Below are 13,282 nucleotides of genomic sequence, written 5' to 3'. Positions count from 1 at the left end.
ATGGTGTAATTCACACTGTGCAATGTCTGTGTTTGCAGGTAAGACATGTCTTTGAACTTTCACCTTTGACAGGTTTCAAGATCTAGGAGCCAGGATTCCCACTGTGTGCGGAGCTCATCTGAGAGTGGCTCGTCCCATCCAACCTTCTCTTGACATAGCTGTTGCAGGATTTGCTTTCCTCTTAGGATGAACGGTGCCACAAATCCCAGTGGGTCATACACTGATGCTATTGTGCGCAGGATTCCTCTTCTTGTCATTGGGTGGTCTTTTACAGTTATTCTGAACTGAAACTCATCAGCAGAAACGCACCACTGGACACCAAATGCCCCTTCCATTAATGGCTCTCCAAGTGCCAGATCTAAATCCTTAATACTTTCGGCACACTCTTCTCTCGGCAATGACTTTATCACATTTTCACTGTTTGATACGAACTTGTGTAATCTTAGTTTACCTGTGCTACACAGTTCTCTTGCCTCTTTGACTAGTTTTATGGCTTCTGCTTCTGACATAACACTAACAAGTCCATCATCTACATAAAAGTTCCTTTGAATGAACCTTACAGTGTTTGGAGTGAACCTTCCCTCACCTTGCGTGGCTAGATGTTTTAACCCAAAGTTGGCACAGCCAGGAGAAGAAGCAGCGCCAAAGAGATGAACCTTCATTCGAAAGACTGAGGGTGGAACCCTTAGGTCACCATGCTCCCACCATAGGAAGCGTAAGTAGTCCTGGTCTTGAGGTGTTACATGGAACTGGTGAAACATGCATTCCACATCGCACATTACAGCAACGGAGCCCTTCCTGAACCTACAGAGCACTCCCACCAAAGTGTTTGTGAGGTCAGGCCCTGTAAGCAGGTGCATGTTCAGCGAAGTGTCTTGATATTGTGCAGAGCAGTCAAAGACTACACGTATCTTGCCAGGCTTCTGAGGGTGGTATACCCCATGGTGGGGGATATACCAAACAGGGGTATTACAGAGTTCTTTCTCCGGCACTTTCTCTGCATCACCACATGCTATCATGTTCGCCATAAAATTTGCATAGTCTGTGTAGTACCTTTGGTCCCTTTTGAATCTGCGTTTGAGACTACTTAAACGTTGCATTGCACTTGGCATGTTATTGGGAAGATCTGGCCTGTCGCTTTTGAAAGGCAGTGGCATTTCATAGTGTCCATCTAGCTTTTGCTTTATTCCTTCTTGTAGCTTTGTAATAAAGCGGACATCTTCTTCTTGAAATGCTTGTCTCTTCCACTGCTCTCTCTGTAAAGTCTGATTCAAGTGCTTTGATTACATCTGGAAATGTTACTTCCTTTACTTTTGTCTTGCAGATGTAATGAACCTTATTCTTTAGTTTTGTGGGTGGCTCAGTCTCTGGTATAACTTGTTTTACAATGATGCGGTGACTTACTCCAATTATATCATTACCCGTGTCACATGAATCACAGTAGCTGATGATGCTCCAACCCAAATCTGTTCTCTGAGCGTACGGCTGGTTTTCTTCACCACATACGACCTCTCTGGGCATTAAGGCTTGTGTGCAGTTGTACCCTAACAGGAGTCCTATTTCACAGTCCAAAGGGGGGGCAATATGTTCAGTGAGATGCTCCAAATGTGGCCATGCCCTTGCAGTGTCTGGAGTAGGAATATGACTACGATTAGCGGGTATAAAGTCCCGTGTGTAAACAACTGGTACAGTGAGTTTCTTCTTGGAAAACAGTCCTCTTATTTGCAGAGCTTCAAGTTTTGTACAGGGTACAGTGGTTTTCTTGGATGACATTGTAGATAGATTGAGCTTAACTTGAGTTTTGGTTGTGTCCAAGTTATTTGCTACTTCATTAAGAATAAATGAAGAATCACTCTGTGTGTCCAGCAGAGCGTAGATCAGTACTTCTTTACTTGGCTCATTTTGTGTGGATACGTAGACTGGGACTATTGCAGATGTCTGTGTGTTTTTACTTTCATGAGTCACTCTATTAGATGTGGTTTCATTAACTGTGTCTTGTGACTGTGTTACCTGATGCTGGGTTTCCTTCAGTTCACTTACTTGTTGCTCTTTATGTGGTTCTTTCTTTGTCTTTTGCCTTTGTCTTTCTTCATGCAGGCATGTAGGATGCCGTTTTGAGCATGTGTTGCATGTCATCTTGTTGCTGCAGTTCTTGGAGAGATGGCCACTATTTAAACAGCCAAAACATAATTTTTCACCCTGAATGAATTTGACTCTCTCAGCGACAGGTTTCTCAGTGAACTTACGACACTTGTGTAAGCCGTGTCCTGCTCTTTTACAAAACACACAAGAGAGCATGCTTCTTTCAGTAGAGTTAGTTGTGAAGATTTTCACTGTATCTTGTCTCTTAGGAATGGATGAAGGTTGAGGTTTTGTCTTTGGTTGGTCAAAGTCACTTTGTCTTATGGCTTGGTATGATGTAATGGGATTACATGCGATACTTGCCTCCATTGACAGGAATGTTACAAAGTAACTGAAACGTGGGAATCTTTTGTGCTCCAGCTGGTACTCTGTAGCCTTTCGGTTCCACCTGTTACTTAACCAATCTGGTAGTTTAGCAGCAAGTCTTTGATTCTCAATGCCATCATTGAGAATGTTCAGATTCTCATTATTAGTCATTGCAGATTGGCAGCTTTGTAAAAAGTCCACAAACTTTCTTAACTCTGCACTATTCTTTCCTGTGACCTTTGGCCAGGTGTGTAACTTGTCTCTGAAGGCCTTAGCAATGACAAAAGGCTCTCCATAACGTTCATTGAGCATATTCCATGCTGCCTCATATGAGTCTTCAGAGCCAATCAGAAAATAGCCATCTAAGGCTTCCTTAACACAGCCACCAACATACTTCTGTAGAAAAAATATCTTTTCGGCAGTGGGAATGTTCTTTCTCTCTATTAGAGTCTGAAAGGATGCCTTCCAATGCTTAAACTTAAGTGGATCCCCACTAAATACCGAGGGCTCTGGAATAGGCAGTCTATTAGCTGACATAGCTTCTGCCAAAACCTTTACAAGCTCACCTGTGCTCTCATAAGTGACATTTAACTCTCTTTGTGGTTGTAAGGGTTGATTAGCAGTATTCTTGGACTCTGTTACCTGTAAGTTTGCAGGGTTTAGAGTGACTCTTTCTTGCTTTACTGAAACGTAGTCTTCCTCATAAACTTGTAGTTTTGCCTCTGCTGCCTTGAGTCCTTTCAGATTTTCCAATCTTTCAATTTCTCTTCTTAAGCCCTCAACTGACTTTCTCCTTGCAGCGCTTTCCTCTTGTTGTCTCTTTATCACGGCCGCTTTCTCCTTTTCTCTCTGTAACTTGCGCTCAGTTTCCTCCTTTTCCTCTAGGAGACGTTGTGACATTGCAGCAGCTTCTTGCTCTGCAGATATGCGTTTGTCTTCTTCTTCAAGCATTTGCATTCTTTCTCTGTACTTCTCTTGTTCCGTCATTATCTGAAGCACAGCCTTTGTGGCTTCATACTCTGCTGCAGCTTCTTGTCTTTTGGAGGAGGAACCATTAGAGAGAACTGTATTGGCTTTAAATGGACTATAAACTGAGACACTAACAGAGCTAGAGGATGTAAATATAGAGCCTGCATCAGGCCATACAATCTCCTCTTGAGTTTCTCCTTTAATGTGACATTTGATCTTTTGCAAAACCACTGTAGTCACTGATGTGCATTTGTCTAGCTTGGAACGCATATCATGAGGTGGTCCATCCATTGCTCTGTATTCATCATAAATATCATTAAGCTCGGCTGCTTCTCTTTGTACAACATTCATGTGACCTTCAAGAATGTCAGCTGGATCTCCTTTTATAACAGATTTTTTTGCCACTTTGATTAATGCTTTCCATCTGTCATAAATACTGTCAAAGCGACGTTGCAGCCCTTGTAACCTTTCTTTATGGAATTCTTTTCCTTTTTCTGTGAGCATGCGAGGCCTTTCACTTCTACGTTGCTCTATTTGCACTGTTTGCTCTAAAGAGTTTTCATCCACTTGCCTTGCAGCTTGTTCTGCACTGGGGACTTCAATTTCTGTCTCATTTGTGTCTGACATTTTGTTTTTCTTGTAATGCACTTATTTGTTGATGCAAAATCTCCTTTTAACTTGACTTGAGTAATGAATTGTGAACTTGGGTGCATTAATTCCCTTCTTGCTAACTTGTGATGCTGTTGTTGTCAGGCTTAACACAGTTCCTTATTGTTTCTCCCTCCTTGTGTCATCTTTCCAAACATGAACTTTAATGTCTGGCTTCTGGACGTCTTTATGAAGAAGCAACTGTGAACCTGTGTGTCCATTAACATTTACAGCAGCTTGGTCCTTGGTGCATTGGCACGATGTCACCACTAGGGGGCCGGGAATCATGCAGGTCCGAGTTCGACTATCACTTCTACCTCTTCTTAACGTCAATAAAGAGTCCTTTTACTGATGGCATGAAGTTGTCTTTAATGTTCGTTGTAAGGTCTTGGTGTTGTTACAGCTTCACCTTAATCACAACTACGCCACCGTCGAACTAAAACATAACATACAATTCGATGAAATAGTAAGACGAGTGAAACAAAGACATAAAATGATCTATATGACATATAAACATACCTCGCTGGCTGACCCATGCCTTGAGGCAGAAATGAGCGCTTTACAGATACTTTAAGAGACGAACTACTCTGACTTAAATTAGCTTCTCTCGCTTCGATTTGCCATGCTCACATCAACATGGGCGTGCATCTCCCTCAGGTGCACCAGTGGAACCAACATGTAGCACAATAGTTCCTACCTGAGAATTGTTACAACAAATGACCTAATGGCATATAAAATATGCATAATGCAAAACAAAATACATTAACTGAAAGTAGAGCTGGGCGATATAAGATTTTTTCATATCACGATATGTTTTTTTCATTTCAGGCGATAACGATATATATATCACGATATAAGCCAAATAACTATATTTGTAAGATTTAAATGTGCCGTTGCTCACAAGTAAAATGTGAAATAATCAGCAGCTTATTTTGATTTAAATATTTATTTCCCATAATAAGTTCAACAGGGTAGATGTACTTAAGGAACATGAGACTTTTTCAGATAAATAAAGGCAAATATTGCAAACTACACAAAAGGCAGCCGCTAAAGCGTTTAAGTTTCAAAATAGAACAAACAAAACAGACCACTAAATTGTCAATTCCACTTAGAAACAAAATATTAATTCTAAAAATAAATCTTAGGTCGTTTTACAGAAGAACAGACAAAATTGACTAACTTTTGTCAATATCAAATAAACTGAGAACTAAAAGGAAATTCTCAATCTCTCCTTGTTGTATAGCTTAGCTTTTCAAACAGTTTTAACAGTGACTTTAGTCTGACAAAAGCCGAATGACGAATTAGCGCTTTCAGTCAGAGATTGAGCATGCACCGCTTTATTGTATTTCCAGACTTGCTTTCGGCACAAATTACAGTGCGCGCTACTCTGTTTTTTGTCAGACTTGAAATAGCCGAAATACCTTCACACTACGGAACTTCTATAGCCTTTCCGTTCGACAATCTCTCCAGAATTGGAACCATCATCTGTTTTTTCTTCGGTAACCTTCGCTCACGCTCTCGGTTGATTTTTCTCTAGTCGGCAAACTCATTTCCTCCATTACCTGGGCGGCACGGCTGCAGCCAGGTGTTCTTGTGGGGCTGCTTGCCAAACAAATACACATGTGCGCCTTGGCACTTGTGCTGTACGTAACAAGTCACGTGACGTGATGCTGCAGCTGTGATTGGTTCAGCTCTGCGCTGCTTAATTTGGATTGGCTGTTCTTCTTTTTTTAAGAGGACAAGAGAGATGAGGCCTATCGCAATAGTTTAATTTTTCTATCGAGAAAAAGTTATTTCGCAATACATATCGTTATCGTTCTATCGCCCAGCTCTAACTGAAAGTAAGGCAGTAAAAGTCACCATTTATGGAGAGGGGAGTTCAGTTCAGTTCAGTTTATCATTTTTTGTCTTGCGGAAGTCCATGACCACTTCCTTGGTTTTCCTGGTGTTGAGGGTCAGGTTGTTGTGGTCACACCATTCTGTCAGACACTGGATTTCATCTCTGTTGGCGGTGTCATCATTGTTGGTGATGAGTGGTGTTGTCTGCAAAAATGATCATGCATGGGGGTGCAGTCACTGGTGTAGATGGTGTATAAGAGAGAACTCAGCACACATACCTGTGGTGAGCCTGTGTTGAGTGACAAGGAGGATGATCTCCGGTTGCCAACATTGACAGATTGTGATCGGTCTGTAAGAAAGTTTTTGATCCATGCATATGTGGCGGGGGAGAAGTCAAGGTTTACCAGCTTGGCTATAAGGATGTCTGGGATGATGGTATTAAAAGCTGAGCTAAAATCAATGAAGAGCATCCTTACTGAAGTCCCAGGATTCTCCAGGTGATGCAGAGCAGAGTGGAGGGTGGTGGAAATTGCATCCTCGGTGGACCTATTTGCCTTATAGGCAAACTGGTTGGGGTCGAAGCTGGATGGGAGGCAGTCTTTTATTAGCACTGCAGGCAGTTCTCTAGGGAAGTAGAAGAAGAAAGGTCTGCGCACAACAGACATTGCCTCTATTTCTGGGGAGCAGACTATGATGATGATCACCAGTTGTTATGTGTGTAAATGCACAAACCTCCTCTGCTTTTCCCTGCTGTAGCCATTCAGTCCATGTGGTGCATTGTGTGGCCTGCTATCTGCACGTGTCTGTGACGACCAAGACACAACAGTTGTGGACGAGTGGCTGTGCGGAAAGAAGAAGGTTCAGTTCATCTATTTTGTTGACGACCGACAGGAAGTGACATGGTTTTGAAAACGGACTCAGGCGCAGACCAGGAGACCTTTGCAGAAACTGATAGTGCGTTTATTTACAGTGGTGTCACCGGGTGAATATGTATACAAGGTGCTCAGGGAAAGGGTCCGGGGCTCCAGGGTACGAGGGAAAGGTGAAGGGTCCAAAAACACACTCTGCTCTCTCAGCCAACAATCCCACTCCTTTTCCTCCAGTCGCTCCTCTCGCTCACTCAGGGGTACAGGGACGGGTCCAGGGAGAATCTACGCACACACACACACAGAAAAATCCAATTAGCTCTAGATCACAGGGAAACTCACAGACTGGTGTGATGATGAGCACAGGTGCGTGGGGCAGGGGCAGAGCCCGCAGTGAGCACTGCCGCGGCAGGGGAAAGAGGGTGAGGGAGAGAGAGAGAGAGAGAGAACAAACACAAACTCATGTTGACTAACCCGGAGTCAGCCGGTGAGGCACGGCAGGCCTGACCAGCAGCCCCGCTTTTGTTTGTGTTTCTTCCACTGGCGGCTTTGCTTGGCAGAGCCGATAGCAATCCACGGTGCACCCAATGTTCTCCAGGGAGATGTTGTTGATCCACTGATAATCACTGGTAATAGGGATCTGGATGCTATAGCCAATGTTACATAATTCCAGATGACTGTAGGTGAGTTTGGCTATGCAATAAGGAAAACAAAAGAAAAAGAAAAGAAAAGAAAAAGAAGAGCACCTAAGTGGGGAGCCTGAAGCCACTGCATCTGTGCATGCCACCATCTTTCCGCCAAAGTATAGAAAGTGTAGTTAGCTACACGAGAACATTTAAGTTGCCAGAATTCCTGTTCTTAGTAAAAGCAAAAGCAGTTATTCAGTATAAATGTACTGACTCTTTTTTTTATGAAGTCAAAGGAGTGTGAGAAATTTTATAAAAGTAAAAGTAAAACATCATTGTTTAAATGTAATGTACAGTCTTACCTTTTATTATGACGATGAATTATAGGCTGGATTCAAATTGTCAGAGGGCTTGAGTTAGTTACATATGCTTATGGGATGTAATGGAAGTCTTTAACTAATTTAACTGATAACGCTTTCACTATAAAACAAAGAGGCCTTTTTAGGGAGGTAGTTGTTACTTGTATTTTTGTTTGTATCTATTTTTGCCCAAAATAAATGGTAACATATTTTACAGGAATGACACTGTGGGACCGTAATGACCTGGAAAAAGATAGACGAGAACAAGAACAACCTAACACTGAATCTGAAATAGTGGCATCTGAATCAATTGAGGACAAATCTTCAGCATTAAATGTTGAGGCGTCCCTGAAGGCAAGTTTCTTGGGAGGACTGATTGAGGTTGGAGGATCAGCCAAATACCTCAATGATCAAAAGACATCCAAAAATCAGGCCAGAGTGACACTGAACTACAAAACTACAACAAAGTTCCAGGAACTGTCAATGAATCACCTTGAAGAGGCAACGAAAACATCCCTATGTTTTTGAGCAAGGAATAGCAACACATGTAGTCACAGGTATCCTTTATGGGGCACAAGCTTTCTTTGTGTTTGACCGTGAGGTTTCTAAAGAGGAAACTCATCAAGACATCCAGGGTAACTTGAAGGTGATGATCAAGAAGATCCCTTCATTCTCTATAGAGGGTGAAGGTTCCCTGAAAATGGAAGACAAGGACAAAAAAAATGTTGAGAAATTCTCCTGCAGATTCTATGGAGACTTTTGCCTTCAGAAACCTCCAACAACATTTCAGGAAGCTGTAGAAGTCTACAAAAGCCTTCCAACACTACTAGGAACCAATGGCGAAAAGGCTGTACCAGTGAAGGTCTGGCTGTTACCTTTGACCAGTTTAGATTCTTGTGCTGCTAAACTCGTCCGTCAGATAAGTATAAGATTAGTTCAGGAATCACAGAGCGTCCTGGAGGACTTCAGTGAACTGGAAATGAGGTGTAACGATGCACTGAGAACTTCCACTGTGCAACAGTTCCCACAGATTAGCAAAAAACTGAAAAGTTTTAAAGAAATGTGTTCAGAGTTCAAGCTGGAATTTCAGCGAATGTTAGCGAAGAGACTACCATCAATCAGAGGAGGAGGAGAAGAGGAGGCTGAACTCGCCGAGATCCTGAAGAAGAGACATTCTTCACCTTTCAACAGCAAAAACCTGACTGAGTGGATGGACTGTAAAGAGAGAGAAATCAGTATCTTAAAGTCTTTCACCAACATGATGAAAAACACCAAGACTGTCCCATCTCAGAATAATCTACACGAGGAACTTCTCAGTGCAGAGCATGGCCTGTGTTTTGTTTTCACCTCACTGGGAAAGGATGAACCATACCTCTCAGCTTTATCAAACTACCTGAAAGAAACAACCAAAACAGACGTTCATGTTTATCATACTTACAATGTAGAGAAGGAACAATGGTACCTTTCAAAAGAAGTAGCAGATGATATGAGGAAGAAAGCAAAACTCTTCAGTGATTTTGCAGAGGCCAACAAGGAGAACAAGAACACGCAGTTCCTGACAGTGGGTTTAACTAATGAGACACAGGAAGGTTCCAGCATCTACCTTTATGAAGGTGGATTTGCTGTCAGTGAGAACTTTGAGCCTCCTTCAAAGCCTGAAACTGTGACAGCAGCTGACATAAACCACAACAGTGTGACACTGAAGATTTCTCCACCCAGGTTTGGAGCAGAGAACATCACCTCCTACTCTGTTGAGTACTGTGTCAGTGGAGAGGATGGATGGCAGCAGAAGACAGAAGCAAAGGCTGAAGAAGTCACAGTGAGAGATCTGAAGCCAAACACAGAGTATGTGTTCAGATGCAGAGCAGTGACCTCAGCAGGTGTCGGACCAGCTAATGTAATCAGTGATGCCATTAAAACTTTACCATGCGGCCCTCCTGGAAAACCTCAAGCTCAGCCATATTCAAGTGAGATATCAGTTAGCTGGGAGAAGCCTGCTGAGCTTGGAAAGGATGTCCAGATATTGAGTTACATAGTGGAATACGCAAAAACAGATAACAAATCAACATTGAATGACCTCAAGTGGAATCAAACAATTTCAGGAGGTGAGAAGGCCATCATTTCAGGGCTTCAATCAGAGACACAATATGCAGTGAGGATCAGATGTGACTGTGGTGTAGATGGAAGAAGCAAGGAAAGCATCATTGTTAATGTCTGCACAACAAAGCGTGAATTTGCACGTCTGGCTGAGTACCTAAAACATATCAGCAAGAAAACAAACTCAAAGCTGCCCTCAGTTTACAAACTGCCCCTGGAAGAAAACGATATGGACATAGATGGATGTCGGAGGTATATGTTTGGCAAAGAAAGCATGAGGCAGAATCGCACAATAATGCTTCTTGGAGCAACAGGATCAGGAAAGTCTACTCTCGTCAATGGAATGATCAACTACATTGTTGGTGTCGAGTGGAACGACGGTTTCAGATTTAAGTTAGTTGATGAGGATCCAACCAGTTCACAAGCTCACAGTCAGACATCTGAAGTCACTGTGTATGAAATCCACCACCAGGAAGGCTTTAAAATCCCGTTCTCCATGACCATTGTGGACACTCCAGGTTTTGGAGATACAAGAGGAGTAGCAAGAGACAAGGAGATCACAGAGCAAATCCGCAGGCTTTTCACCTCTCCTAATGGAGTCAGTGAGATTGATGCAGTGTGTTTTGTTACTCAGGCCTCTCTTGCACGACTAACAGCAACACAGAGATATGTGTTTGACTCGGTGCTCTCCATTTTTGGCAAAGATGTTGCAGAGAACATTGAGATGCTGGTGACTTTTGCTGATGGCAAAGAACCACCAGTTCTTGAGGCAATAACCGTTTCTGCAGTCCCCTGTCCAAAAAATGAGTTAGGGCTTCCGGTTCACTTCAAGTTCAATAACTCAGCATTATTTGCAGACAACAGATGCAACAAAGACTGTGAAGTGGATTTTGATGAAGATGATGCCAGCTTTGATGAAATGTTTTGGAAGATGGGAGCCAAGAGTATGGAGAAGTTCTTCACTGCTTTGGGTAAAATGGAAACCAAAAGCTTGCTAATGACCAAAGAAGTCTTAAAGGAGCGCAAACAGCTTGAAACAGCCATTGAAGGTTTGCAGCCACAAGTTAGAACTGGATTAGCAAAGCTTGAAGAAATTAAGACAACCAAAGAAAAGATCAAAGAGTATGAAGCAGTCATAACTTCAAATGAAAACTTTGAGATTGAGGTGGATGTTATTAAACCAGTCCAAAAACCAATCACAGAGAAAGGAGCATTCATCACCAACTGCCAGAAATGTTCAATAACGTGTCACTACCCATGTGCAATAGCACAAGATAGTGAGAAACGTGGCTGTGCATCAATGGATATGGACGGGATGTGCACTGTCTGTCCTGGAAAATGCATTTGGAGTGTGCATTTCAACCAGAAATACAGCTGGGAGTATGTTCAAGTCAAAGAGAAGCAGACAGTGCAAGAGCTGAAACGTAAGTATGAAACAGCTAATAAAGAAAAGATGACTGTTCAGGAACTGATTGAGAGGCAGGAAGAAGAGATTGTTCACCTTCAGGACATGATGGTGTCCCTCATGGATCAGTCGGCTCAGTGTATAACTCGACTACAAGAGATCAGCCTGAGGCCAAACCCTCTGACCACCCCAGAGTACATTGACATGATGATTGAGGGAGAACGATCGGAGGCCAAAGAGGGTTACCAGGCTCGAATCAAATCTTTGGAGGCAATGAAGGAGAGGGCAAATCTTATCTCCAAGGTAACCCGACGAGACAAACTTGCAAAAACGGAGGAGGAATTATCCGAAGAAAGAAAGCAGAAGACGGAAAAGCAAGGCTTTGTTAAGAAAGTTCTAAATTTCTTTGGATATTCAGGTTAATATTACAAAGGTCTACAGATATGTCAGCAGCATTAAGAGGACATTAAATGATTTAAAGCAGCTTGATAAAAAGTTCTAAGCATGTAAAATAAAAAGAGGCCAGCTCTTCAAGCTGTTAAGATCCTTTCATTGTAATCTCCCAACAATCATTAAATTAAACCAGAATCTATGAGCAGATTGTTTCTTGTCTATGTGGAAAATTTTCTTTTTAACATGTTTAAGGATCTGGACCACTGCTGCCAGATGTTTTTTGTTTATTGTCAAAACATTTCAGTATAATCAGTTTTTGTGTTAATTACAGGTCATTTCTGTTTTGCCAGTTTGATGTATTTAAGATCACCAAGGTAACAGACATTGAAATAACTGGTGTCAATTGTCAATCATTTAACAGTTGTAGTTTAATGCAGTGTCTGTAACTGTCAGCCTGTTGACACTACGACACTTTTTGTTCTTGTGCTTCAGTCCTTTTGTTTTTTGTTCCAATGTGATTTGGAAAAACCTTTCTAGAAATGCTCATTAAATAATCACATTTACATTTGAATGTTAGGATGTCTGAGATGTGACATTAAATGATTATCCTGGATTCTTTCTGTTTCAAGCTCTTTATTAATTTCTCTGTTTTAGCTTCACTTGGACCGAATTGATGAACTGTAGGCGATGTGAATGTCATAGAAGATGAAGTATTTTTCTTTGCATATTTATCATTATTATTATTATTATTATTATTATTATTATTATCATTATTATTATTATTAATAGATCTAATGTAGACCATGACATACTTTAACAATGATTATCAGTAAATAATTGGAACCAAACATCCACACAAAGTCTTTGATTTGAAAACTGCGCGAGCATTTACAGAGCTGATTATGACATAGCTGCCATAGAAAATGACGGATTATTAAACCAGCTGCTGTTGCAGCTCTACGTGAGCTTTAGTCCTCCAAAGTCTCTCTATAGTGATGTAAACCAATACTGCAATAAGGAAGTGATGCTACCTGAGTCTCTGTAACAAGTTTAAAGAAACCAAACACACCTGCATAGATTGTGTAGAAAAATAAATAAAATGTTGTCATTAAATTCTGTTCAGGTGAAGTTTATTACACATCAGTTTCATACAGACTCTGGAAAATAACTGAGCTATTTTCTGATAATTGAGGTGCATCTGAAAGTGTGTCTGCTGGTTTTAGTTAAAACTGACAGGTTAAATTCCAGTTTTTTTAATCGTTTTTAAAGAATAAATTCTTTATGTGAAGGTGCTTATAGTTTTAGACTTTTACTGCTTTAACTGTGTTAATATTGTTACTTCTGCTCCAGCACATATGCAGACTATCTGTAATCTTCACCCACACACAGAGAAAGTGCATGTCTTCAAAATGACTGGGGATGAGAATCTGTTTCCGGTAGTTCATTTCCTTGGAATTGCTAGTGGAATCATTTATTGCCTACTGATTCCTCTTATTGGTTCCGCCTGCTACAATCAGCTGATTTCAGTTCATGTGCAGAGACACAACAGTAGCGCAGTTTGCAGCAGGAATATGGACCTTACTTACTTTTTATTGCACATCCTGCTAACACAACTTCGGCTGTTTGCAAGGA

General features: G+C 41.5%; 1 protein-coding gene across 1 annotated transcript; it reads left to right on the top strand.

Annotated features, from left to right (window-relative positions):
- The first annotated feature begins 8,268 nt into the window (after positions 1 to 8,268).
- LOC120434253 lies at positions 8,269 to 12,263 on the top strand. Its single transcript, XM_039602007.1, has one exon. It carries the CDS (start codon positions 8,405 to 8,407, stop codon positions 11,678 to 11,680), a length of 3,276 nt encoding a protein of 1,091 aa, XP_039457941.1. The 5' UTR covers positions 8,269 to 8,404; the 3' UTR covers positions 11,681 to 12,263.
- The last annotated feature ends 1,019 nt before the right edge of the window (positions 12,264 to 13,282 follow it).

The sequence above is a fragment of the Oreochromis aureus genome, linkage group 18, assembly GCF_013358895.1.
Source record: "Oreochromis aureus strain Israel breed Guangdong linkage group 18, ZZ_aureus, whole genome shotgun sequence".
In the NCBI taxonomy this organism is placed as follows: Eukaryota; Metazoa; Chordata; class Actinopteri; order Cichliformes; family Cichlidae; genus Oreochromis; species Oreochromis aureus.
Note: the sequence above shows the minus strand (reverse complement) of the source record. Positions and strands in the feature narration are given on the sequence as shown.

Coding starts and splice junctions, on each gene's coding strand:
- LOC120434253 (XM_039602007.1), top strand. CDS start 8,405: ATGATCAAGAAGATCCCTTCATTCTCTATAGAGGGTGAAGGTTCCCTG.